We start from the raw sequence: 27,869 nt of genomic DNA on the forward strand, positions 1-27,869 counted from the left end.
AAGAAAGTTTGTGACATGTCAAATTATACTGAAAGTCCGAGTTGATTACTACAATACTTTGCACATCGAGAGAATAGCGACTGCAGTGTTACAGGGAGGTACTTCATCAATTATTTTCAGTTTTATTAGCATGGTGAAGATTTAGTATCATGAAATTAATTACTGTTGACTTTATCAATAAGTACATTCAGCGTGGAACTTAAAAATACCCCATACTAGATTGCAAAATTAATAAATTGATGGTGACCTGAAAGTCATTTTACAGAAATGATGATAACCAAAAAAAAATTTTCTTATGATTTTCTGATAGTTATAAAAAGACTACTTCCTTTTTTTTTATATCATGTTTAACTACTTCTTGGTTTATTGAAGTGACAAGCATTTTGTCAAAAGAAAGTTCAGTCAAACTAAATACTAAAGCAGATGGGTCTGGATTCTTTATTAACTAAAATTTGAGATAACAATGGAGTTTAGAGTGCAATCAGTATTTCTGTGAAATAAAAATCACACAATATACGATTCTCATATATTCATATTTATTAAATATTCCTAAGTTGTAAAAAATAGTGGTGTCTAATTAAATTAAAGAAAACAATATAACACAAAATTGTGTAATTTAGCATTACTATTTCACACATATTGTTTGCGCTCTACTTTTCACTATCTTACCCACCTTGGAAAATGGATCATATATAAAATGTACCTGAAAATACTGACCCCCCCTAAAAACTTCTTTATAAAAAGTTAAATAGCCCCCCTCCCCCCTCTCCCCTCTGGCCAATCGAAAATAGCCTTGACTCCCCCTTTTTTCCCTTCCCACTCAACATAAATTACGACTGTTCCCTTAAAACATGTACAGTAAAATTCGTATTTCAAGCCTTGTCGTAAAAGTAATGCATTGTTTTTGTAAATGTAAAATATCTTAAATATCAAGCAAGCTTAAGGACTATCCTCTTTCCTTTTCAAGGTCGTGACTTTTCAATTATCATAAATGCACTCCATATCACACCCATATAATCCTCAGGAGAAAGCAAAAATTGTTCCTCAAGACGATAGAAAAATTCGTCCAGAATCGAATTTTTCTCCTCTGCAGAATGATGGTCACTGAGTGCTGTAGGAAAGAAAAAACGAAGTGACATTTATTGCCATTCACAAGTACCTATATACGTATGCATTCGTTCCCAGGACTCACCATTTCCCAATTTTCAAGCTAAAAGCCTTGAGAACGAGGTTGGCACAAAGTAGTAAATATGTGCTCATCAGCGAGTACTTTTCAATTTTATTCTAGAGGAACTTTGTTGAGCAATTGTTAGATATTTTGGGCATGGTTTGGTACAATGTTTTAGTACTTTTCTTTAAATAGGAAAGGTTTAACTAAACTGACTCAAGTTGGAAGTTGATATCTGACGGGGATAAGAATGTACAAATCTAAAACAGTGGATAGCGTTAAAGGTGCACTCTGATTGGCTACTCCAACTACGAATATCCTCTGCTATTCACCTCTGAGCAATGCAGGCGGAATTTGCGCCCTAAAACATTGTAATTGTTGCAGGAATAAACGAGTCAAAATCACCTCTTCGTGCTATATTATCTCACTGTTTTAGTATACACTCAATTGCAGACACGTTGACACTTAAAAAGTGTTTACAATGAACGTTAAGAACCTTCGGCTATTTGGATACACATATGTATGATAAACACCATTAGCGCGTGGTGAATGATGAAAGCTATCCACGCTTTCCTGGAAGAAAAGGATGATTATATAGGTTTTTCATTATTTTTCGAAAGTAAATCACTGATTATGTGGCTGCTCGAATATTCCCATAAAAGCCATTGGGTCTCGTCGTCATGGATCATGCTTTTTAGGTGTTAAAGTTTTTGAAATTGGGTGTATATTGAAACAACTTTTCACCTTGGTGTCGGTAGCTCGCGGTGGATATTTAACGCGCCGCTTCGCAACGAGGGTAATATCCGCCACTAGTCTCGTACCCAGACCTTCCACGGCCATGCGGTGGTAAGTTCCTACATTTCGGTTGCATGGAAGGATCTAGGTTCGAGCAATCTCCACTTCGGTGAATAGTCGTCGAATGTTGAGTATTTATAGAAGTTTACTCACCCGACTGAAAGAAGGAATTGCTCCAAGCCCTGGTTTGTTCAGTCATCAGTCTCGCACATGCTTTAGCGTTGCCAGTAATTTTCCACATGGCTTTCTCGGGTAAAGGAAACTCTTTTAATTCCATGGAGACAAGATTAAGACCAGCGTTTCTAACCGGCGATGCATCTGATAGGAACGGCTTCACCAGTTCTTCACGAGTTCGGAAATATTCAGGGATGGTCATTTCTTCCATATCTTTCTGTAGTGTAAAGAGAAATGGCACTTTAGAAGAATACATATGACCTTATTTCGAGAATACCTCCAGCCCTTTCACTCCTAGGAACTCATTAGCTGTTTTCCTAGCGTTTGTTTTACAAATCTTATGATGTTAGCTCGCAGGACTTGGCATTGGATCAACTAACAATTCCCTTATTGATAGTTTTCTGTATTCTCAACACTTGTCTGCTTGATTTTGTATTGATACTATAAAGAGAAATTCTGTCTTGGTCACTCATGGGAGTTAAAGGGTTAACGAACCTTTTATTGCACAGGTTCAAAGTCATTGTCTTTTCGTTTAAATCAGCTTGATCGTTTAAATCAGCGGAGCATAGTTTGAAACGATAGGATGTGGGTAATTTTATAAATCATTCATGAATCAAACTTCAATTCAGTCTAAGGGGGATAATTTCATGAAGAAACTGTGGTGCTGCGTCGGTAGGGTGTCCAACAAGATAATTTGGTTTATCAACTGAGTTAATAAAATAAAGTGGCCACTGTAAACAATTTCTAAAGCTAACGTTTCGAGAATTAGCCCTTCGTTGATCGCTTTGACGAAGGATTAACGCCCAAAACGTCATCTTTAAAAACTCTCTACGGAGGCCAATTTACAGCATCAACTCAGTTCATAAAACCTCATCATTTAATTAAGTTTGTGTATTTAAAAAATTACTAGAGGTGCTCGATAAAAATTGTTGAAAAGTCTGGCTCACATTAATTAAAGATAAAACTTAATGAAAAGTTCACTTAACCTTTGAAATGATCTTGTCTTTTTCCATGCTCTCCCAAACGTTGTACAATAACTTGTAGATAACAAGAGCTGGGACGCTACCTTCGGTTTCTTTCCCATGTGTACAGGCTATAATCAGTGCCAGCCTACCACCTTAAACCAAAGATAGAACATAATTAGCAATGAACGTAAATTTATTAAGTGGCAAGTGCGAAGTGAGATCCGACTTGTGAAACTAAATTTTACTTCTCTGTGACTGATTTTGACTCGATAAACATGGATGTTTTTTTTAGAGTCGGTGTAAACATGTTTCTCACCTTTGGCAAGTTCTTTTGCTCTCATCAACAAGAACTGTTCCCAGTCCTTCTCAGCCTGTTTGGCAAACATATTTCTCTCTTGTGGGACTTCGGAGAAGCAATGCAGTATCGCCTTAGTCAAATTACAGGGTTTTTTGCTCAGCCACTGAATGGCTAGACAGGAAAAGCCCAAGTTTACGGAATCGCTGGGGAAACATTGCTCGTAAAAACCGGTTCCTGTTGCAGATATGAAGACATTTGGGAAATCACTAAGATAGCTGGATGAAAGTGGCAGCAAACCTGGAACGAAAGTGTACAGACGCAGTTTTAACTGAGGATAAAAATGGCTAGGGGTTGCTTTATTGCAGCATTCAAATACAAGAATGAACTCGAAGCAAGTGTCCATGACTCTGATAGGTTTTCGGTAAGAGTACTTGACAGTAAAGGCTGTTACGAATTGTATGTATTAAAAAATCAAGGTATAACCCATCCTTCCCTTTTTTTTTCCTTTTCTTTTTTTTCGTTTGATTATAAACAATCGCTTGGTCATGTTATATCTGTATCCCACTTTCCCTCACGCACAACACCCCGAGCTCAGTAGGAAAAGGAGAGGCCCTGAGAACGAGATTTTTGATCGAATTAATAAGATTTGAAACCTTAATGGATTGAGCTGAAATTTGGTCTGAAGGCTCTCAAGATATCAATATCGAAAAACCTTTTTTGTTCTTACCACATCTTGACGTCATCTGTGATCTATTACTGAACAGACGCACGGCAACTTAGAATCTATTCGTTAAATAGTTGATGGTGGTTGCGCTTCAAATAGCGCGGTAACAATTTTTTTTAGCGAAGAACACCTGGGAAGGTCTACCGCGTCCTTAAAACATCGTCAACATACACAATGAATAGCAATTCGTTATTTTCACTATCATATGTTTTTTTTTCACCTTGCACATAGTAAAAGATTGAGTTGTAGTCATTTTCTGGTCTGTCTTCATAATTTATGTGAATTTCAAGCTCATTCCCATGCAAGTTTCTCAATTCCTCCACGCATGCGTACATGAGTGGCATGGAGGTCCCTCCGTCAGCACAGCCATAGTCAGCGATGGTGAATGGCTTCCCAGAATATACAGCAATGGACTTGAAAGACTCGATCACTGTAGGAGAAATATGTTTCATGCTTTCCTCGGATATTGAAAATTTTGAGGTGAAGTAGCCCGCTCCTGAAGGAACCCACTCAGTATGAGGGCGGGAAAGCTGCAATAATGAAAATTATTATTTTAGATACAATACAATTCAATTCGTTGTTCAGACACGTATCGTCTAGGAGCTGTAATTAATCGAACAAATTACAAACATCATACAAAACGAAATATTTAGAAATTATTAAAAATGATGAAAAATAAAGTGGAATAATCATTATAAAAAACAGCTTTCTTTGATCTCGCCAATTAAGAAACAGTTGGCGTGCAGCGTGCAATCGTCAAGTTATGGTGCACGCGGGAGGTTGCTAAGCACAAAGCGTGATAGCGTAAAGTCGGGCGAACACAGCGGTCAAACACTGCGCATACACGAGTTCGAAAACAATAAGAGGGACTGGCGTACAGTAAGGAAATGCGTAAGACAAATGAAAGAAAGATTTTTGAGAAAGATTAAATCTTGGCTTTATTTTATCGTGAGTTATTGTAACTGTTTTTAACGCGGACGCTTGGTTTCGGTGATAAAGGAAAATGACAGAACTTTTATTCTACCCTTGCTGCAGAGTCTGCTGTCTGCTGTAAACATAGACCCGTTATAGTCAGAAATATCTTGTGTGGCTGTGGTTCTTCCCTTTTTCACACATTTTTCTCGGTGTTTACCGGCAACTACATCATGAACACAACAAAGAATAACTACAGCCAACACGGCCAAGTTTACGGACGACTTCATCACGCCGCCGTGTAAGGTGTAAAAAAATCCAAAAGTTTAAACTTATACATGGTGGGTCAATTCCAGAACAACAATATGTATAAGTCTCGACCTTAGAAACTTCGAACTTTCCTTAGAAACTGCGAAAAAATACGCCTTAATTTGAATCTCCATATTTTCAAAAGCAAATTATCCATCATGGTGCGCATTTGCAGTCATTTGACCGTTGTGTTAGTTGCACGAGGCAATAACCGAGTGCAATTCTAACTTCTTGATTGCTTATCAAACCACCCCAGCACATATCTAACTCAGCCACCTGAGAGTCTGCGCTGTATCTATTTTATTATTCTGCATTGTACATCTCGTAGGACCGAACACAAAGCCGCGCGTCTCCGGCTTTGTTGCCTTACTCTCGCCTTCATGTTTCGCCTTCATGCGGCGATTTTTCTTTAAATGTTATTTTTTAAAAAGAGCGCGCGACGCCACATGAGTCATTTGACAAATTTTCATCTGTCATCAAAATTATGGCAAAATGAGCCAAGTTTCTGTTAAACAAGGCCTAGACGCATATAACGTTTTCTGGTAAACAAGGCCCAGATGCAAATAACGTTTTTCAAGGTGAAACTTGAACACGGCCTAAACATTGTAAGAGGTGGAAAAGAAGATGTCTTACCTTTCGTTCTCTGCATCCAGACATTTTACTGACTTTGTTTAGTTGAGGTACCGTCAGAAAGTAATTGACTCACTAGGAATGTAATAAGTGGCTGTGGAAACCAAGAGCATTTGAAAGAATATTAATACTTTCCTTAAAATACTGACAAAGTCGATTCAGTTTAATTGTCGTTTTTAACGTTGGTAACTCTGCCAGTTTTAAATGCTTTCTATAATTACCTGCCTCGTTGTTGTTTTTTTTCAGTGCAAGCCAAAGTCGTATCTCCCGAAGTGTTAGCGCTGAATATGACAAGTTTGAAAGAGGCAACCTTTTTATAAAATACCTCTCAAGTGCCCGAATGACGCAAGGAGAGTGTCATTATGAAGATCTATTGGACGTGATTCCAAGATTTCAAAGATTTGTGAAGCCAGCACGGAAATCAATTTACGTCACTGCAGGACGACAGGAAAGGGGGCCCTTGAAAGGGAATTAGCGACTTGCTTTGCTGTTTTTCCTTACATTCAGGGCGTTACGGAACCCATCAAGAGAATTTTGAATAGCCACAGCGTTAAAGTTACTCAAAACCTTTTCAGAGTTTGGGGTATATTTTCGCCAAAGCTAAGGATCCTGTCACGAAAGAACAACGAACCGACGCCATTTATTCTATTTCTTGCAATGACTGTGACAACGAATACATCGGACAGGCTAAACGTGAGTTTGGTACACGTTTCAAAGAGCATCAAAAAGCGGTTTTCTTTTACAAAAAGGAAAATTCAGCTTTACCGGAGCACACATGCCTAACTAACTATACAGCTGGGTGGGATGATTCTAAAATTATCACCACTAATCGGCGTTACCGTTAGCGCCTTTGTTTGGAGGCTTGGCATATTAACTCCGCCCACGCTCCTTTAAATCGTTAAAATGGCGGCTTGCTTCCTGACTCCTATTTATAGCTCGTCAGAAAAAGGGCAACTAATTAGTGATCAAATAAAAGGACCTCTTGCAGCGTTTAGATCACCCCTGATGAAGGCACTAGGCTCCTTTAAATCGTTAAAATGGCGGCTTGCTTCCTGACTCCTATTTATAGCTCGTCAGAAAAAGGGCAGCTAATTAGTGATCAAATAAAAGGACCTCTTGCAGCGTTTAGATCACCCCTGATGTGAAGGCACTAGACAGGAGTGTCGAAACGTTGGGTCTATGAATTGAAACTTCTTCGGTTACATTCATTAAATCTGTAAACCAGAGTAGCATCAAACCAATTCTGATTGTCCACCTGGTTGCCGTGTGAACTTTAATATACCCTAGCTTGCCTTAACTTTTTTTTTATCGCAATTATTTAGTTTTTTCATCGAAGTTTGTATTTCCTGTTTATTTTCATTAAATTTTTTTACCATAATATTTTGATTGTTATCGAGTTAATATATTCATAACAATTTCCTGATTTTATCATTCTTAATAATTTCATTGAACTGCTAAACTGTGCAGCTAATGATGAGACCATATATGATTTCGAACCACGAATAATCCCAAAATTAAACATAAATGATCTCGAACCGCAATTGATCTCCGCTTGTAGGATTGCAAATAATCTCGGAAAAATTCTGGAATGGCATTAGTAATGGAGTGGAGAGGGAAAAGCATGTACGTGATGTTGTGTGACGTTTTTTTTTTTTGAGTGTTTTAAACCTTAGTACGTTATTAATAGCACCTAGAAATCTGCATTTGTCCCTTAATTCTTCAAAAATGATTGAGTTTTAATCCATATCGTTGTAGAAGTGTATTAGCCTTGGTCTAAAACATGAAAAAAGAACCCTACCTGAAATAAAAACTACCTGAAATAAAAACTATTTCATAGTTACAAGATCTGTAAAACTAGAAGTTGAGTACGTGAGCTTTTCAAATTACTTAACGAAACCGCAGTCCACTCTTCATCCTTATTACACTTGCGTCAGTGCGTCCTTGACTGAATTTACGTAACAATGGGTATTATCACGTTTATTAAAACTCGCTAAAGGCTTCAAAGGAAGTCCACCATTTGATGTTGTGTCATTTTTTCTTGATAAATAACACATGAATCGCTTTCATGTTTTAGACGGACTCTCTTGCAAAGTCTATTTAAGATGATTCCCACTAATGCCTGTTTCGAAAAATAAAATTTAAGAGATATGATGAGTCAGACCTACTCCATTTACTCCTGTTCTGGCACTGGTCACGCGCGTCATTTCATCGGTTCATGGTACATTTTTGGGTAGCTGGAAACAAGGCTGTTTGAAATAACACTTGAAAAAAACTTGATAGAAAGTCTTGAGCGTATGGAACAATTTAATATATAATTTGTGAAAACGTCACGTAATTTTTAAACGAAATCGACTCAAAACGTTCAAAGTCATCGCCTTCCGGGTTATAATTTGCGTCATCTAGTAACGGGCTTTGTGCACGTTTTTAATCATATCATTTCTTCTCTTCGATATAATTTTTTTAATTTCTCCAATTTAAAGGTGACAATCTAAATAACAAAATAATATAGGTCACCGTACTCGTTCACGAGCTTAAGACCATCGCACCTCTTTAAATCCATTTATTTATAGTGCGCTAGAAAGCTATTCTTGTATGAAAACGTGTTAATGATTTGGAGGAGGGGCAGGAAAACGGATGAGTTATGGGGGATCTAAGACAAAAGATATATTCGGTCAACAAAATTGATTTTTGGAAAATCAAACGGATTTGCCCTTTTGTAAAAGATGTGTGTTACATGACAGTACGTGCGATATGAAGAAGATGAATAATGTTAATAAATAAAAGATGAGGAAGTGGAAATGATTTAACAACACAGGAAGTGACACATTTCTGAAGAGCTGTGCTTCGCAAACGAAGGAAAAAAACAAATAAATAAAAATACTGGCATCCACTGAAATTTCGTGCCTCTTGCTTCCTTCCAGTACTCTTTTACATCGCATATGCCGTCATGTACCTCACGTCTTTTAGCAAAAAAGAAAATCCTTTCGTTTTCATTTAAATACCTTTCAGATAAACGGCAAATCCTTTCGATTTTCTATATATCTTTTTGTTTTACCGAACATTTTTTAGTTTCATTGATATCTTTCAGCGTTACTAGACAATTTGACATACGTGTGTACTAGCTACATAACATCGAAATATGTACATGTCCGCAAAGGCTTTCATGCTCAATACGGTCGTACAATTTTGAAAGGAACTTGCGATTACGCTTAATGTCAAACTTTTAGGCATCAAGTTATATTCTATATATTAAGAGAAATTATCTGCATATATATTTAACATTGGTATCCAACAGGCAGTAAATAAACCTCCTAGCAATAAAGGGGTAAGTTTCTAAAGAAACTGTGGTGCTGCGTCGGTGGGAGAGTATAGCAGGTAATTTAGTGTTAACAACTGGGTTGAAAACGTAAATTAGCCACCGTAAAGGGTAAAAAAGCTGACGTTTCGAGACGCTAACGAAGGGCTAACGAAGGGCTAACTAAGGGCTAACGCTCGAAACGTCAGCTTTTTTACCCTTTACGGTGGCTAATTTACGTTTTCAACCTAGTTGTTAACACTAAATTACCTGCAATAAACCTCTTAGGTCGGCTGGTACTTGTATGTCGGCTGGCAATTGGTGTCAACGGTTGATGGATTTGTCCGAAAAATGAACATTTGGCCGAATGAAAATGTGAAATTTTGAGGACAATTTCTCAGCCAAGGACATTATCAGCCAACATAATAGTAAGCCAGAAATGGGTTTATTTATTTAATAACCCTTCCACTAATTAATTATTTTCACAGTGTACCTTCTTTCAGTTCTCTCCCAGTTCAGAGGATCATTATGACCCTGCTCTACTGGAATTTTTGCGTGGTTAAGGTTTGTCACTTGGGAATGCAATCCGTGAGGAAAGTTTTTCCCTACGTGCTGAAATATTACCTCAAGTATTTTAAGATCAGTTTATCGATTGCTTGGACGGCATGTCTATGTCACGTGATTTTGCTATGTGATTTTGCCACGTGATTTTGTGACGTGTTTGTCACGCGATTTTGTCACGTGATTTTTGTCACGTAATCTATCGATGATTGGTTGGCTAGGCGGGATTTTCAGTCGATCTCCACTACGTAAGTCCTTGATGTGAGATTTGGAGACTTATCTACCTTTGTACAGTGAAAGAAAGCTCAGATATGTCACCTAAAAAAGTTGAAGTATCTTTCTACTATTTTGAAAGGTTAGGGTACATGGCAACCGGAAGAACGCAAAGGTTGGAAGGTAAGTTTGTTTGTTATCCGGCAAAGTATTTGTTTAGTAAGTAAGACAACGGATTCGATGCTACTCAAATCAAAAACGTGAGAAATAACCTTTTTGAACATTCTAAAGCACCCTCTCAGTTCTAAAGAAACCTTGCTCGAGCGACTCAGCAAAGAAATGGAAGACTTCGCTGTCGAACAAAGATTGCAGTAACAAAAACAAATTTGAGGGGGGCGCTTCTCAGAGAGGGAGCGCTTATTCTTAATCCTTATTTTTTAAACCAGAGAGTTTGACCCTTGTTTTGTGCTTACAATGTACAAATATTATAGGATATCAGCTGAACATCTGTCAATAGGCCATCATGCGTGTCCATGCGTTGTCAACACTCAATTTTAACTGTAAGTAACCCTTTAACTCCCAGATCAAGTTTGTAATTCTCCTTACTGTCAACAATACCATTCTTATGATGTTAGTTCAGAGAATTTAGTATTGGATTAACTAATTATCCCAAAATTGATAATTTTCTTTATTCTCATCACTTATCTGGTTGATATTGTATTGATATTGTCAAGAGAAATTCTCTCTTGGTCACTCATGGGAGTTAAAGGGTTAATGAGCAGCAGCAATGTTTATGTCAGTTTCCCACAATACCTTCACTGCAACTAGAGCAGACTGAGGCAATGAAGCATCTATTGCTGGAAATTACATTCTTGATATTTTGCTAACTGGCTTTAGAAAAAGCCTTAGATACAAAATATTTTGTTTAACAAAACTCTTGTTGAACCCCAATTAATGTGTCCTGGTAATTTCCACACACATCAGCATTGTGGTGGAATATTAAGTCAGCAGACTTATGTTAAACGAACCTGGCCCTCCAGGTGTGTCTTTCATAACTGGATGAGGACTGTTTGAGTGCCATACTTGAAGGCAGATTTCCATTTTAATTACACTTTGTTCTATTGAATGCTGTTAGCTTGCTTCTGTGCAGCTAACTCCCATAGTTCAATGTGGGCACTATCATTAATTTTTTTTTGCTTATTTTGTTGACATGCACAATAGACCTTGCCAAAAAAGACTGCTTGTAGTCTGATACCAGATAAACTCTCTCAATGGTTTCCTTTTCTTTTTTGTTTAAGTCTTGTTTCATGCTACTGTCAATCATTGATTTAATATCACACATCTATCAGCAGAAACAAATAAATTTTATCAAACACCATCAGTCACAACTTAGGATATGATCTTCTGAACCTTATGAATTCTCACACCTGCTTGCCTATGGATATGCATTAGATTCTCAGAAATCAGGGTGTTCAATTTCAGGGCCATTTCAAGAAGAGTCTTTGGTACTTTAACTCTGCTTTTGACAGTTGCATGTGTGAAAAATGATGAAGTGTACCCTCAGGTCCAGTGGCCTTAGGCACACCAGCCCTGGAAGTTAAACCTTTAACTCCAGGATCTGATAGTCAATTCTCCCCTCCAGCTACAATATATTTCCTTTTAAATTGGTTACAAGAATTTGGTGTTAGATCAAGACAACAACTTCTGTTTGATATGTTTGAGTATTCTCATTACCTGTTTGCTGGATAATGTATGAATATTGCAGGGAGAAGTTAGATGTTAATCAGTTCTGGGAGGTAAAGTGTTAACTTAGTCACCACGCAAGACCACACTAAAGAGTACTGGGAGTAAAGCTGCCTTACGTGTATTGGATGTTGGTCCACCATAGGTTGCCCTTTTCTCTCCTCTCCCCTTCTTCCCCTCCCCTCCCCTCCCCCAGAATTTTACCAGCTCTCCTTGGCACTTCACAGACATCTAGCCCATTGACTGGAAAATGGCACCATGAGTGTAAAGTGTGTGGCCTGAGAACAAACACAATGGCCATACTGGGCTTAAAGGCATACCTCTTGTTGACACTCGTGATGATTCATAAGTTCGATATCTTTTTCTGCCCTCTGAATTACAAGGTCCTGAAGTCTAGGGTGCTAACTAGTTGGGAACTTGGTCTCCAGCTATCAAATCTTTCCAAGACAATCAGACTGTCTGAAAATTTTTTCTCTTGTTCTAGTCCTGATGTGAAGACCAAGTATTCATGCATGGATAACATTGACAATTCTGCCCTTACTGCTAAAAGGAGAAGAGCATCAGGTGGAGAACAGATTGGAAAAGGAAAGATAAAGGTTTGCTGAAACTGTGTATTCTAAAGAATGCGGAGAGGGTGAAAAGTCTTTAAGGGTGAAGCACTGCTTGAACAATGCAAAAATACTGGTGCTTTTGGAAAGACAAATGTAAAAGTGCACACACATGTGTACTGCAATGAACACTTGGTTAGCAAATATTACTGACAAGGCATGGAAATTCTCACCTCTTACCATTATGTTTTTGTGTGGCAAAATATTAAAAAAATGTTTTTAGTGTTTCTATGCCACAGACGGTCATATACACAAGAGCTCTACCAATTGCAACAAAGGTCAATACCAATAAAATTTGGTATGGTAATACTTGTGGTAAGGACTTTCAAATTAAATGGAGGCTACGCAGTCATTGATTAATTCATCTGGCAAGCTCTTTCCAGAATGGATCACGCCTTTGAAGCCGCCAGTTTGTCAAAGTATGGAAAGGTGTTACATTTGTGGCTGCTGTGAGATCTCTTTAAACACTAAAGAGGTTTGGAAATCTCATCAGGGAATACACAGGAAGGTGAGACCTTCTGTGTGTGACCAATGTGGAAAAACTTTTCAAACACAAACCGCTGGTCATTTTCATTACAAACACTTTTACACCACTGACCAATAAGACCGACCAAAGTCCATTTTGTGAAAGGGCAGAGTGCAAGAAAACCTACATGTTCCAATACCAGCTCAAGATGCAACAATGACACTCACTGGTGAAAAGTTGTGTTTCATGTGATTAAGCCTTTAGAGATTGGGGGCACTCAGTAAGACACAAGAAAACTCTTACAGATAAGAACCTCACTAGTGAAGCATTTTAGACATGGATTTATTCAGCTGTCAAACCTGAGGTGGCACTTTGCAAAACATGGTGCCAGTGAGACCATTGCCTTGTTCTCTTTGTGACAAGTCTTTTTGTCATAAGCAGGATCTTCAAAGGCATCAGCTATAATGCACTGGACAGAGAGCTTACAAGTGCACTCTGTGTGTCAAGAGTCGTTGATGAAAGACATAGCTGAAATGATATTGACCAACCAGCATGGCTGTGACAGTTATGAGTAAAAGAATGATACTATTCATCTGTAATCAAACAGTGCAATGACATCATAGAGTAAGTACCATTTTGGCATAACAGTTAATTTTTCCACAACATTGAATGACACAAAGTTATGTAATAATGTTTAACCCTTTAACTCCCAAGATCTGATTGTTAATTCTCTCTTCTAGCTGTTACACATTTCCTTGTTAATAAGTTACGAGAATTTGGTGTTAGATCAAGATAACAACTTCTACCTGATACATTTGAGTATTCTCATTACTTGTTTGCTGGATAGTGAATGGATATTGTAAGGAGAAGTGACTTGTTTATCACTGCTGGGAGTTAAAGGGTTAAATGGTCATCAGCTGAATTATGCACAGTTTTCATGATGTCATTATCAACAACATCTTTCTTTTTTTATTGTATAAAACAAATAGATTCCATGATGCTGTGAGTCCTTACTGGTGGGAATACAGGTAGTGCACAGAAGATGTCAAAAATATGGCGAGAATGTCAGTGACACACTTGGCTGTGCCTATATGCCACATTTTTGTTCTTAAGTCATTTGTGATGCATTACCAGACTGCAATAACTTATGTCATCTGTGATGCATTACAGAAAATATGAATTTAAATATGGAATCTATTTGTCAATCTGATTATGGCAGGAACTAATGTTTACAACAAAAAACACTCCTCTAAAATTATTGAAATTAGACCTTTCACCTTTTTTTTTGGGTAGGGTTGTACAATTTCCTATATAACAATGCTTGTAGTATCCACTGTGCACGGCAGGTAGAGATGAATAGGGAGAAGCTGGTCAAATCATAGGGTAGACAGTAGTTGAGTTGCATTACAGAGACCCGGGATGAGAAAGCTATGCCAGATTTTGGGGACTGGTGATTTATGAAGAGGCAAAGGAGGGGGGGTCAAAGCTTTTTCAGATTGGCAAAAGGGGGGGGGTGGGACCTACACTTTTTATTGAGAAGTTTAGAGGGGGGGCTGTAGTTTGAGGTACATTTTAAGAGTGGTCCATTGCCCAGGGTGGGTGTTATGCAAAGTAACCATCTTACAGTTGTATGTGTCATGGATTTTGATAATTACTAATTATAAGGAGATATACGAGGTGAAGGGGGGGGGTGTGTCATTGCGTAAATATTGAATAAAGAAGGGAGGGTCACTATCTATTTACATGGCCTGGAGGGGGGTACTTATGGTTATTTTTATCTTTCCAACATATATTTCCAGCCCTTTTCTCCTCTACCTAAATGTAACACCTTAGGGTGGACAACTCGTGCCGTCTAATCTCATTGCTCTTCATCATCCTTAGTCATTCTTGTTCAATTTTTTGGTTTATCCTTTCTTATTAGCTGTTGATCTACTCAGCCAATTGTTATTAACCCTTTAACTCCCAGAAGTGATTAACATAAAACTTCTCCCTATAATATCCATACATTCTTCAGCAAACAGGTAATGAGAATATTCAAACTTATCAGGTAGAAGCTGCTATCTTGATCTAGCACCAAGTTCTCATAACTAATTTACAAGGAAATGTGTAGCAGCTGCAGGGGAGAATTAACAATCAGATCTTGGGAGTTAAAGGGTTAAGATGTTTCCTTCCATTCAAGGTAATCCAATACGACCAATGGGACTGGTTTTTAGTTTTTAAGCGCTTGTATGATAGAAGAACTGTTTATTTTGTTTGTTTCTATGTTGTGTCGTTTTACTTTGTTTGTTTTTGTTTTCCTTTATTTCGTTGTTTCCACCATCATCTCAAATTTCAAATCCGCACAGAAACTGGGCTCGAGATTGTTAGTCTTACAGATTTCGCATCTCCGAAAGTGAGCAAAATCCAAACATAAGATCAAAGGGGAAAAGTCAAAAGTATTATGCAGGGTGAGGAATCAAAGAGGACCAGTATGGACGACAGGAGGAAGTAATTTCTTCTTTTAATTTCCTTTCGTAACCATGAAAAAAGGAAAACATGAGCCGAAATCAAAAACATGTTTTGTTTCACGGTTTTTTTTTTGTAGAGGAAATGAATGACAAGAAAAAGACATGCTATATTTAGGTACAATCGAATATGAGTTTCAGTGAATAATCGGTTGTTTTGATCTTTTTGTCTTGAAATGTTCCGGGATCCAAAATGAAAAAAGACAAAAAAAAATTGAGCAAAATATAACAGTGGCATAGTACTTGCGATGAAATTTTTTTGGTTTTCTAAACTTGTATGCACCCGCCTTACGATTAATTTTTAAAAATTAGCTTTTGACATAAACTTCGCAAACAGGAGGTAATTAAGCCTGATCTGACATGAATTTTATCAATATTTAGTTTTTAGGGGGTTTTAAAGATGTCTCTTGGGCAGACTCGGCGCTAAGCCAAGACAATTGCCGGAGTCTTCGAATAACAGCGCGAGTTAAAGAGAAAATACAATATCCTTCTTTTGCGGTCTCTTTAACACACTTAATTTTTGGCAAAATCTACATTTTTCCATATCGTCATTCAGATCAGCAGCAAACCAATTGAACGGTTTATTCGTTTTATGCGTGGTGTCGATGATTTTCGTTGTACAGTTCCTGTTTTGCGCGGCGAAAATCTTTTCAGTTACCGTCAAAACGCTCAACTCTTCTCTGTGTGACTTGGGGCTGATCAACTGAGCATGCGTCGTGAAGAGCCCGGCGGTGTATACGTGAGGTGCTAACCTTTTGGACACCGCACCAATGTCAAATATCTTTCATGTCGTTTATTAATTGTTTGTTTTTTTCATTCCGTCCTCCTAACATTATGGAATTTCAAAGTTAGGGGGGAAGTTGAAATTTTCTTCGAGTTTTAGGCCGCTAACCTTGATAAAGGCGAAAACACGTCGACTTTGTTGACGAATCGACGGCTTTTGTCGTGAGTTCTCGACCTCTTTGGAGTAATTGTTTCCCGCATGAAGATGTTATCTTTGCTTTTGCATGTTTTTTCAATAAAAGCAATTGTATCAAGACCAGCCTGAAGGAGAAAAATTTACATGTGTCAGGCTTTTGTCTTTAAGCAATTAAAATGGAATGAACCTTTAAGGACTTGAAATTCGCATAAATGAACGTCACTAGGGAGACTTAAAGTCTAATAATTCACTTGCTCCTCGGCGTAAGTAATTTTCATTGAATATTTGTAATTTTTTGGGGGAAGAATTGCCTTTTAGACTCTTTACCACTTAAGAATTTCATTCACATCGATATTCCAGTGACAGGGAAGTTTTTTTTTTTATCGTCGAGGGATCATTAATCCTTTTAATCAGGTTTTGAATTTTGAGGGTAGAAATTTTCATGGACATTTCAGCCAATATGTAGGGGTGATTCCATATGTCTGCCTCACTTATCAGTAGAAATTTTTGCCCTTCGTAGCTTAAAATTATATTAGACTCACCGGACCAAAACGCAACTTTATTACGCAAGATAGTTGATCAACTATCCAGACTTGTTATTGACCGAATGCCTTCTCGCGGCACGGTTCGTTGCAGTTGTTGCAGCGCTAGTTCTTGCAAGATCTGGATGTCAATTCATCACTGCCACTTCATCACAGCAAGATCTTTGCCCGCTGTTTTGAGGAAAGGTGACCTTACCTTCGACTCACAGCGTGTGTGTTTTCTGAGCTGGCCATTAAGTAATTAAGTTAATTGTCTTGTTGCTTCGGATTTGCCTGCTTGACGAATACCTTTCAACCTCAACTTTACTTTCATTTACATTGTAGGGAGAAAACTCAAAGCGACTTCGATAACACGTTGGAGGGATGCAGAGGTTTTAGTCCTTAAAAGGCGACTCATAGGACGCTAGCAGTTTTTAACTTTTAAAATTATTGCCGTAATTATCAAGGGCGAGAAGTGATTGAGCCCGGCCACGAAGTACCAAACAAGAAAGCTTTGTCACACAAATTGTAGACCCTGGATTGAAGTTTTACAAGAAGCTTAACTCGAGATGGGATCAGTGAACCATGAACTACAGTTTCTTCGGAGCAACCAGTTTTCAGGGGATTTGGAGAATTCAGAAGTCCAAGCACTACGAAAGGAACGGCAGATATCGCGAAAGATTTTGGTGTTTGCCTGCACCGTGGCAGTTACCGGATTTGTTTGCCTGGTCATCGGCATTGCTTTGCTTCGAATGAACAGGCTCGATGAGCATATTTCTACGAAGCCCGACAACAATTGTGCCTCAAATGGAGGTGAGACGAGCGTCATAACAAAAACGACGAATTTCACGCAGAGTTGCAGTTATTCCGAAGAGTTTAAGAAATCAGGTACACTTAAAGTTACATTAGTGTTGTGTTATTGCATTAAAAGTTATTCTAACGCAGGAGCGAAGCAATTTACTACCCACCCACCAAAATTTACCTTCATTGAAAGTGAGAACCATTGATTAGTTGTTTTACAATTCAAATTAACGGATCGTTTTCTGATATAACTCGAAAACAGAGAGCTAAAGTAGTTTTTGGTCAATTAGTATGTCAGAGGTCAAACCAAAATGAGTTTGTCAAGACTTGCAATGTCACTGTACAAGAATAAAAAGCTCGTTTCGCATAAGATCTCGAAATCTTACGACGTTTATAACAGACCTCTGTATATTACAATCTAAAAATAACACAACCATATTAATTTCTGACTTTCATCATGTATATATTCTTTTAACATTTTGTTTATGCTTTTTGTGAAAGAAATAATTGAAAGTCGTGTTTTGAATCGTATTCAAGAAGCGTTTTTTTTTGGTTCGTTTATCGTTGCGAGTTGAAAATAATATAATTTTACTTTTCTAAAAGGAAGTGGAAAATGTTCCCCTTTCGGGCCTCCGCACAAACATCTTGAATCATATATCATCAAACTTGTTTCCTCAAGCTACAAATTAGTTGTCAGAGTGTCATGATACTGAAGGGCAAAAAGTCAACAAAGTGATGATTAGTTTGTTCGCAAAGTTCAACAATTCTATAATTAAATTTGACTGAACTCGATTCGCCATTGCTGGCGAATTCTTCAACTATTTAGCTCTTAGATATTACTTTCTTTTGTCGTCACTGCTTTGATTAAAAATGATAAAAACCGGAAAAAAAAACGTAAATGATTTAATATTCAGATAGAGGATAATTGGAATATCACGAGGAAAGATTTTTCTTGTATTCTACAACGAAGAAGGACAATAAAACTTCCAAGTTATGCCAGTGAAAAGGTTCAGATTTGCTCTTCCGTCCTAATGAGCTAGTCTGTCAAATTCTCTTTTGTTAGGAAAATTAATGACCGTATCTGCTTTACGTCTGAAGAATTTTATAGCTGTTTTTAACCAGTTCGGCTATCAATCAGGAACAATCGAAGGCAAAACAACTCTAAATGACATTGCTGACTGGAGAGAGAGTAATAATTTACTGAATAGTCGTAATCGATTGGGTATTGTGCGATAGACTGTAAGTTATCAACTGATTGCCGCCGTTCTGTTATTCATCTAACAGAATTTTTCTCCCTCGAAATCCAATTATTTTTTTTTGTTTTTAGCGTACCCAAAGTCGTTAGTCACTCATACAAAATGGACACATCGTCGAGCAAAGAAGCATTAACTCATTGGTAAAATATATTTAATGGCGACTAAATTAGTTGTTGCTAACGCATACATTTTGAAACAAAAAAACGCAAGACAGAAAAAAAAAAAAAGAATAGCCATTCTTTCAAAGCGACGCACAGGCGTCAGTACTTCAGGAATCGATTAATACGAGTAGATTGTATGGTGCCAATAAGCGATTCTTGGAATTCAATCGAATGACACGTAATGAAGCGTTTTCGTGACCTAAACTTCATAGCTGAAACTTTAAATTGAAGTTGCGCAATGCTAACGTTATCATCGTTTAGAAGCTAAGTTTTTAATTTGCCTCTTAATGGGTCTTCTTCCGTTTTAATATTCGCCTTGGTTTGGCACCTAAAAAAACGAAGAAAAAAAATTTAAGAAAAAAGCAAGAATGATACGGCTATAAAATTTTAAGTCTATATTGTCCATGATCCTTTTTGTGTTTAATTTTTATTCCACATTTACTTTTAACTAACACCATTATGAACCAGAACAGACCTTGTCGCTGCACTCTGCCCGACCATAATAATTAGTAATTTTTTTTTAATTTAACTGAAGAGAAATATGGAGCAAAATTTTACATGACAGAAAGCTGAGGTTCGGAAACATTACTCTCAATTTCTTCAACACTTTCCAGTGAGAAGTCGAGGCGTATTAAGTCGAGCGGGTACCCAGACAATTTTGACCTTTCAGTAAAAGTTGAGAGTACATAGATATTGAAAGCTGAACATAATTTTAGCAACACTTAGGGCCATAACACAAACACAGAGGATAAAAATAGAAAGTGTAAAATATCAGCATGACGGGCCACACTGGGAAAGGAAAATTAGAGACTTAATTGACACTTTCTCCATTTACCACAAGCGTGGACGGGTCAAGCTATGAAGCCCCAAAACGCAACAGAGCACGATTTTTTCTGCGCGTGCATGCAAGGAAAGTTTCCGTTTTTTTTTGTTCAACTTTTGTGGTATAATTTCATATCTTGTTAAGACTATGCTGTACACAACTGCAACTACATCGGCTGAGAACATGGCAAAAATTCAATTCTGCTTGTAAAAGAACTACATGTAAAGTTAATTTGTCTTTTTGAAAACGAGAAGTAGGTCTCCCATAACTAAAATTTCTTCTCTCTGAATTAGCAGAGTCGAATTACGGACAAAATTTTTAGCTTTACGAATTCACGTGTTGCCATACAAAATCGAGCGATATAATTAGTTATTGGCCTATATTGGCCGATGTTGAGTAGTATAACTAGGCTAATATTCAAGTACCTCTTTCGAAAATGTGACTCTACGGGCGTGAATATTGATTTCAAAATCAACAAACGCTGAGCAAGACAAAGCAATTTTTCTTTCAGGCTGATTTCAGAATTGAGGAGATCTGGAATTAAATTTTTTGAGCATGAGTGGAGGAGATGCAGATCTTAAACCAATCACGCTCGCGTTTTTCCGCACCCGAGGCGGTTTGCTTGTTTTTACAAAGAGTTCCTAATAGCTTTAGAAGGTATTTTCTATTTTACTTTTTTCCAATTGGCTGCTGCCGTTTTTCGGAATCACCTTTCGCCCGGTACTTCATGAAAGCAGTCAAGAATGGTACACGAAAGTAACAACACAGAAATAAGCAAGTCTACATTTTCACCCGCAGATAATCGCCCACGAATGCATGCACTCCTCAATGGCTTTGATCTTAATTGTCTAAAACCCACGACATTACATCTTTTAAGTTCCTCGAAATACTTTGTATTTATTAGGATTTTCGCTCCTGGGTTATTAAGAAGGTATTTAAAAAATTGAGTAGGTGTTGATTTTAATAAAGAGAAAGCGTGGGTTTTTGAAAATAGTCTATGAGCGATTTGTAGCGTAAAAGACATGCACCAAATATAATCCTTGTATCTTATTTTTAACACTAACACAATAAACCTTTTTTGATTCCATGTGTTTCATGCGAGAAGTGAAATGCAATAGATTTGTCAGTCAACGTGTTCCTGTTTTTTGCTTGCGCAATTCCCTTTTTTCACAAATGAGAACAACAACATCGGTTATTAAAGGCAAATCAACGCCTGAAGATATTATCACCGCCACACATCGCTCTTTCCACAATTAAAATGATAATTAGGTCTGCGAAGTAATTCTAGATGCTTCGAGACACTTGAAAAAAAAAAAAAAAAAAAAAAAAAAACTCACACGGTCGTGAATTTATCTTAAAATTGCAATATTTACACTCGAGGGAATTCCCCGTTATTGCAATTCTCCTTTTTCGTAGTGAGAGAGAAGCAAGATCAGTTTTCGTCTCAGAATAAGATACACAACTCTCTAACCCTTTGATTCCTAAGAGTGACTACCATCCTATTTTTCCTTACAATATCACCCCTGAATCAATCATTAAGGTGACAACCGATTAAGGAAATGATCACTAAGTAAAGAAACTCTTGATCGTAAAAAAAAATCTCCTTGTTAGCACCTAAAGAAATGTATAAAGAACAGTATGGAGAATATACATACTGATATCAGGATGTGGAGAGTTAACAGGTAAAGCATTCAGTTTATGTTCTCTGTGGCTGATTAATTTAATCGCACGATAGTAAAGCGAGTCTGATTTATTATTGTCACGCAAAACAAAGCAAAACAAAATTGTTGGTGTAGACGAAAATTGGGAAAATTTATCTCCAGTAGAGACACTGTTAAATGTTATAAATTCGTTGTGTGTGAAAAGATTCTAAACTTCTTTCTGTTGTTTTTGCAGGCCTCCTAAAATTTGTAAACAAATTGAAAGAAACGTTTTACAAGCTGCATCCTTATGAAGTACCTTACAAGCCACGAGTATCGACGGATGAAGTCAGAAGGAACTTCAAAGCATTTAATCCGATTCCTTCCAGTATAAAGGACATCACGGACACATCAAGGTCATTATTACAAGAGCTCAGTAAACTACATATTAACATTGGGCTGCTGAAGACGAGAGAAGCAAAAGCACTGGCTGAGATGAAACATTTCCTAGCGCATAATTTTGGCAATGTTTATAATTTTGATTATTATTCAGGTACAGACTTAGTTACTGTGTCTTTATAAAGCAATTTTCAATTGAGTGTGGAAAGTAATCCACGATTACTTTAGTTATGCTTTATTATGTTCTGTGATTGATCAAGACTACTCGCGCGACTGCCTTACAAATCACATTCAAGACTAAACCGAACGAAGCGCGGGAAAACGTCGTGATGAAGACGCTGTCGATTTCAGTTCTACGTCTGATTGGTTGAGAAGGTGGTGCAAATTTTTTGGACCAATCACTGCGCAAATTAAAACAAAACCAATTGCCTTCTATAGCATTGTTGTTTTACCCTGTGTTTTTACTTTTGAGGGTTATTTAGTATCATCAACTGAGTTGATAACGTAAATTGGCCACCGTAAAGAGTTTAGCTTTGAAAACCAACGCAGCACCACAGTTTCTTTAGAAACTTGCCCCTTTATTCATTTTTACTTTGGAGTTTTCTTTAGGGGAATGGGTTGGCTTACTTGAGTGTTAACGGTATTCTGTAGTTTGCTTTAAGTTCAAATTAAGTTCTTAGCGTCAAGTTGTTCTGTATGATTCTGTTACCTGTCACGTTTCACGCAACACGCAAGTTAGGTTTCCCATAGTGCATTTCAGTATTAATTGTATAAACCACTTGTTCGACTGATCGGCCATGTTGATAATTATTACTTATTACATGGCCGATTATTCGAGCACATGGTTAATAAAATTGATACTGAATGCACTATGGAAACCCAACTTGCGTGTTGCGTGACATGTGACAGGTAACAGTTCTTGCACAACTTTTAAAACTGCTTCCGGCTTAAAGGAAGTTACGTTCATTTCAACCCAGTAAGGTATCAGCAAGGGTGACTAAGATTGAAAAGGATTCAAAGGAAACGAAAACGTCTTCTGGAACGCTCGAAACTGCCTGACCTTCTACCTGTAGCTCACTGATCCAGGTCAGAAATAGACTACGAGCAGTTCCTACTTTTCAACGAAGTCTTTCCCTCAAGTAAACAAAAATAATTAAAATTGGTGATAGCGCGCTTGGGGAAAGTCTAGGGGTGACCCCTTTTTCCGAAGGTCTGGCTCTGAGAACTCCGCGCAGAGTGTACTTTAGGAAGGAAGGACTGTTTGTAGTCTAAGTCAGAAAAGGAAAATATTTTGGGGATTTCTAGTGTTTGTCTACTTTTCCAGGTCAGTGGATGCTCGGCCCAAACAGATTTTGTTACGTGGATGTCATTGCCAGACTACCATATCACTTTCGTATGTTCTTGAAAAAGTTGTCCCCATCAACAATAGAAGATATGCAGACCATCATTGAAGTTCTAAAAGGCTTTGGAAGAGGAATTGAGCACTACAGAGAGAACATCGAACGTGGAGTCAGAACTGGAATGGTAGGCTCTGTCGAAGAGTGTCGAGTGGGACTGGATTGTTTAACTCAGATGTATCCGAAAATTGGGGACAGTCTACGGGAAGAAGACATCATGATGGAATCATTCTCAGATCCATTTCTGACGTATAGGTTTTACCAAAGATTTCAGAAGGTGGAAGGGCTGTGGTCACGGAGAGAAAATGTGTCTTTAGAGTACTCGATGGCGGACAGTTTGATTAGTTACGTGGGCGTTCCTTTGGTGAATTTAATGCGATATCTTAAAGAGGATCACATGAAGCATTGTGTGCCTAGTAACGTTTCCAGCGGACTGTTTAATCGCCCGTTGCATTATGTGTACTATAACGGGATTGCTGATGTTTCTAAGCCCGCGAGTAGAAAACTGCCCAGCGGTGAAATAATCGATGGGAAGGCTGGGTACGAGAGAACTATGCGATTTTTTACAACAACAAATCACACAGCTGGTAAGTGAACGCAGTTCCTTATATAATTTTTCATACCTCTGACCACTTGACTTTTTTCCTCTTAACTCAAATGAATTCCGCTGCAGCAAACGTTATGAGGTGTATTATAGCAGTTGATGTAGCATGTGCAGCTGTCACGTGACTGTTATATGCGCGGGAAAGTCACTTCAGTGCTGTCCGTTCATACAACTATGAACTGACAGCGCGTAAGTCATTTAGCAGACGCTGTAATGTTGATGTTACCATTGTTCCAACTTGCTTCACGGCATGAAAGCGCGATTAAACTATGCGAAAGAGACTGAGAAAGTGAAGTACTTAGCCCTAGAAAAATTAATGCTATGTAGATTCCTAGGATTTGCGCGTTTTTGCAAACCTGTGGTGTAGTATTTGACGAAAAAAATTACACCACAATGGGAGGAATTTATGGGGGAGACCCTTAGGACCTCTTGGGTACACCCTTGAATACATCATCACTTAACCTGATCTTCAGTCATTTTTTCACTTCCACAGAATCTGTTTACAAACTTGGTTGGTCCTTGTTAGAGTCTATTTATCCTCAAGTTTTAGACATAGCCAAGTCTGTCACGGGATTCACAAACGAAAGTAAAGCTGTGGAGTCATTTCGAAAGTTAGTCCATTCACCATCAATGTTCTTCAATGAGCAACCTTTCCCCAAAAACGAATCAGACGAGAGAGCTCATAGGAAGTGCAACAGTGAAAAAGGTAGTGTGACTTAAACCAGAACAATTTCTAACGAGGCATTCGGTCCTTTTTCACGTGGAGTAAAGATTCCAATCTCAACATGGGATTTACCAACTCACCTGGCAACAGAAATAAAGAAATGGTCATCGCAGTTGAGCTGCAATTTAAGAAATGAGGGTATTCGAACCCAGGCCTCCTAGATACAAGTTGAGGGCGACCACTAACTAAGCTACGAACCTCATTTTGGGAGCGAGGCAAATTTTAGAAGATTCTTTGTTACCGTTAAGGAATCAGAAAATATCTTAACGAGGACGGCGCGAGTTTTTTTTTCTTTTTTTTTTTTACCAATCGCTCATCGGTATAAGAAAAAACCAAAGCAGTCCGGAATTACTATCGATACTCCAATGAAAACTGACTTATTTGTTGTATCTTCAATCATTGGTTCACCTCAAGGGCCTTCAATAACCGTTTCAGATTACGAGTTGTGCTGCCAATTCGGACTACTCAAAATCTTAAACTCACTACCAATTGGCTGTAGACTGAACTGATAATGACAGGCGTGACCAAAAAAACACCACCTGCGCTGCTTAGTATTTCCTTTGAATCTTTACAAATGACAGCGTCGTAGGCTTAAACCGCATAATTTCAATTGCTTACTGTCGGGCTGTCTGATCCAATATTCAACTTCAGACGGCTCCTCTGGAACCTGGGCCATCTGCAAGACGCTACAACTTTTAATAATTGTTGATGCGCTTATTCTTTCAAATTTCAGCTGCGCGGGAATTCTGTCCAGTGCGCTATGCCGCTATGCAACGATGGTTCAAGTTTTCTCGCAGCACTCTCAGTCAAATTGAGCCCAAGCTCTTGCAGATGTTTCACTGGCCCCTAGGCCCCCGGAAGACCACGCCCGTTTGCCCTGTTGCCATCGCAGTGAATTTTATGCCGACTTCTTCGGCACAGACTTACACTACAAGTTATCGGACCTGCAAGAAACCGGCGTTTTTCCGAATACCTTTCTTTCTGGACCGAATGGGCCCAAAGTATTCCGAGTGGACGACGAGTGCTCACGAAGCCAGGCCTGGTCACCACCTACAGTCTCAAGGTTACGTGGAAAATTTTCTGTAAGTTTCATTCGTGAACCAAGTCCATCAATTTACCACACGTTAAGGGTAAAATTGCCGACGGAACCTTAGATGTACTGATATTCCTAGAAGAGCGTCGTGAGCCCCCTTTCTCTTTTCATTTCTAGCCCGTAGATAAAGTTAAGCGTTAATCTGAGCGCCATATTCTTTCCAATGTATGTTTCTAAGTTACGTCACCTTTGCTTTATCTGCGCAGGGACTGGTGCGGCCCAGTAGTAAGTGTCTTGATCAAGAGCAGATATATTGCTTACTCTGAGGGGTGGGCACTTTATGCCGAGAATCCTCTTGTTGCTAAGGAAACGGGTAAGATTTGATACATTTTAAACCTAATACTCTGACTGAGTACCTCAGAGCGACTCTGAGTTATCTTGATCATAGTTCAAGTTGGTTTTAGATCCGTTCAAAGTTCAATTCAAAGAAAACGTTGTTCAAGAGTTTGTCGAGTATCATGCTCTGCAGACAAACAGAGTGGCATTGTTGAGTGGCATTGAAAACTTTACGGATAACAATCGATTAAAATGTTTGTGAATTTCATGATTTAATTTCGAATAGGATGTTTTGAAATATTTTTGAATAGCACTCTCCTACGGCTCGTGAAACACATCCCGTGCCCATAAATGAAAGTCCCTTCGCGTTCATATTGTTTCTTACAATACTAGTCTTGGAAATTTGAGGCATAACTGACTGTCAAATCATGTAGACATCACTGTTGGTTTCAATTAGTGCTTCACGCACTTATAACTATTAGGGACCTTTAGCAGTTAGGACGGCAACGCTAAGGAAGACGTCGATTTAAAAATGAATATATATTTTTTGTTGGAATTTCGCGAATGACTGGATGTGTTTATCATTTCGTGCGGCGCTGCAAGTTAACCTCAGCATAACGTATGAGAGCGGCGTTGAGTTCCAAATGGAAACTTAAATAGTTTGCTGTCAGCGTTTCCTTTCCTACACTAGGCAAATTTTGATGATTTCATGTCGTTATTTTAAAGAGGACAGCTAAGAAATGTACACAATTTGAAAACGCACCTGCTACGTTATTGTTCTACTCATTAGATCTTTTGTTTTGCCTCGTCCTCGTTGACGTCGCCGTCGTGGTTTGCTTAAGGTCCCTAGTATCGTTGCCGTGAAAGGAACTGAAAAAGTACATGTTATTGGGGACCATTTACTATTTATCCCCTGGGAGGGGAGGGAGGGGAGGATGATCGGAGGGTTTTGGGAATCACATGGTTTTCAGAGGGAACAGGGGGGGACATCAGTCGTCATCAACAGAGTGTAAGGCGGGGCTATAGAAAATTGACTGCCAATTACCTGCCACTGTGGGCAGATCATAAGGATATTACAGATCCTTAGGGGAGGGGGTCGGGTAAATTCTATCGTGACTCTACCAAATTGCTGGATCTTAACTATCACACAGATGTTTACAACGACAATCCACTGAGACGATATGGAATGCTGAAATGGCAAGTATGGCGGGCTTTGCGTCTGATCGTCGACACAGGTCTACATTTCATGGGCATGACACGTGATCAAGCCATTCAGCTGTTTAGCGACTACGCTTGGGACGACACAGATGTGGCTCTGAAGGAAGTGACACGATACCAGAGCGGTCCTGGGCAAGCGACTGCGTATATGATAGGCCAACAGGCTTTTATAGACATGCGAGAAAACGCCCAGAAGAAACTGGGGTCAAAGTTTGACATACGGGACTTCCACTTTTACTTGTTATCGCAGGGGCCTGCGCCCCTTGATTACGTGGCTAAACAAATTAACAATTACGTGGAGTGCACCTTAAATGGAACCTCTCCTGGTTGTGAACAGTTTCAAACATCTGCGTATGAGCGAATGCGATTCGCCGCAGGTCAGGGATACGATTCTGAATTACAGTGGGATCATCTGGAAGATTTTTATTTTCCTCCGGAAATACACGAATTATAATAATGAGCTTGGCTGATTTTCGTTGCTAAACAAATGGAAAATGAATGATATTGGGAATAAAGTTTTATGCTTTGTACCCTTTACGCGGGCTTAATCTTCATGAAAAGCACAGGTCCATCGGCTTTAAAACACGAGTTGTAGTGTATTTCCAATGAGAGGGAACAGATGGATAAATGGAATACTATTCCAACAAAAAATGGAGAGTTTCAGTGTCGTGC

At 38.4% G+C, this 27,869-nt stretch overlaps 2 protein-coding genes across 16 annotated transcripts; one reads left to right on the forward strand and one right to left on the reverse strand.

Annotated features, from left to right (window-relative positions):
* Nucleotides 1-519: 519 nt before the first annotated feature.
* LOC113676775 (uncharacterized) lies at nucleotides 520-9,943 on the reverse strand. 4 transcript variants are annotated; one of them, XM_089194016.1, is made up of 7 exons: nucleotides 9,764-9,943; nucleotides 5,979-6,069; nucleotides 4,345-4,654; nucleotides 3,419-3,697; nucleotides 3,124-3,254; nucleotides 2,117-2,354; nucleotides 520-1,111 (listed from the first exon to the last, which is right to left on the reverse strand). In XM_089194016.1, exons 2-7 carry the CDS (start codon nucleotides 6,000-6,002, stop codon nucleotides 963-965), a joined length of 1,131 nt encoding a protein of 376 aa, XP_089050142.1. In that variant the 5' UTR covers nucleotides 6,003-6,069; nucleotides 9,764-9,943; the 3' UTR covers nucleotides 520-962. The 4 variants fall into 4 exon arrangements, with proteins under 4 accessions (XP_089050142.1, XP_027049282.2, XP_027049280.2 ...); XM_027193481.2 differs by lacking the exon at nucleotides 9,764-9,943 and adding an exon at nucleotides 6,815-6,833; XM_027193479.2 differs by lacking the exon at nucleotides 9,764-9,943 and adding an exon at nucleotides 6,197-6,318.
* Nucleotides 9,944-10,005: 62 nt separating this feature from the next.
* LOC113676780 (uncharacterized) lies at nucleotides 10,006-27,734 on the forward strand. Of its 12 annotated transcripts, none has more exons than XM_089194011.1 (12): nucleotides 10,006-10,079; nucleotides 10,187-10,227; nucleotides 12,272-12,903; nucleotides 13,303-13,485; nucleotides 13,851-13,889; nucleotides 17,151-17,693; nucleotides 21,743-22,039; nucleotides 23,210-23,869; nucleotides 24,380-24,592; nucleotides 25,344-25,692; nucleotides 25,910-26,016; nucleotides 27,131-27,734. In XM_089194011.1, the coding sequence occupies exons 6-12, from the start codon at nucleotides 17,375-17,377 to the stop codon at nucleotides 27,649-27,651; spliced, it is 2,466 nt and encodes an 821-aa protein (XP_089050137.1). In that variant the 5' UTR covers nucleotides 10,006-10,079; nucleotides 10,187-10,227; nucleotides 12,272-12,903; nucleotides 13,303-13,485; nucleotides 13,851-13,889; nucleotides 17,151-17,374; the 3' UTR covers nucleotides 27,652-27,734. The 12 variants fall into 12 exon arrangements, with proteins under 12 accessions (XP_089050137.1, XP_089050135.1, XP_089050133.1 ...); XM_089194014.1 differs by having other exon boundaries at nucleotides 10,021-10,079; nucleotides 12,272-12,383; XM_089194015.1 differs by having other exon boundaries at nucleotides 10,044-10,079; nucleotides 10,192-10,227; nucleotides 12,272-12,383.
* The last annotated feature ends 135 nt before the right edge of the window (nucleotides 27,735-27,869 follow it).

This window comes from Pocillopora damicornis, chromosome 14 (assembly GCF_964200805.1).
Source record: "Pocillopora damicornis chromosome 14, jaPocDami1.2, whole genome shotgun sequence".
NCBI lineage: Eukaryota > Metazoa > Cnidaria > Anthozoa > Scleractinia > Pocilloporidae > Pocillopora > Pocillopora damicornis.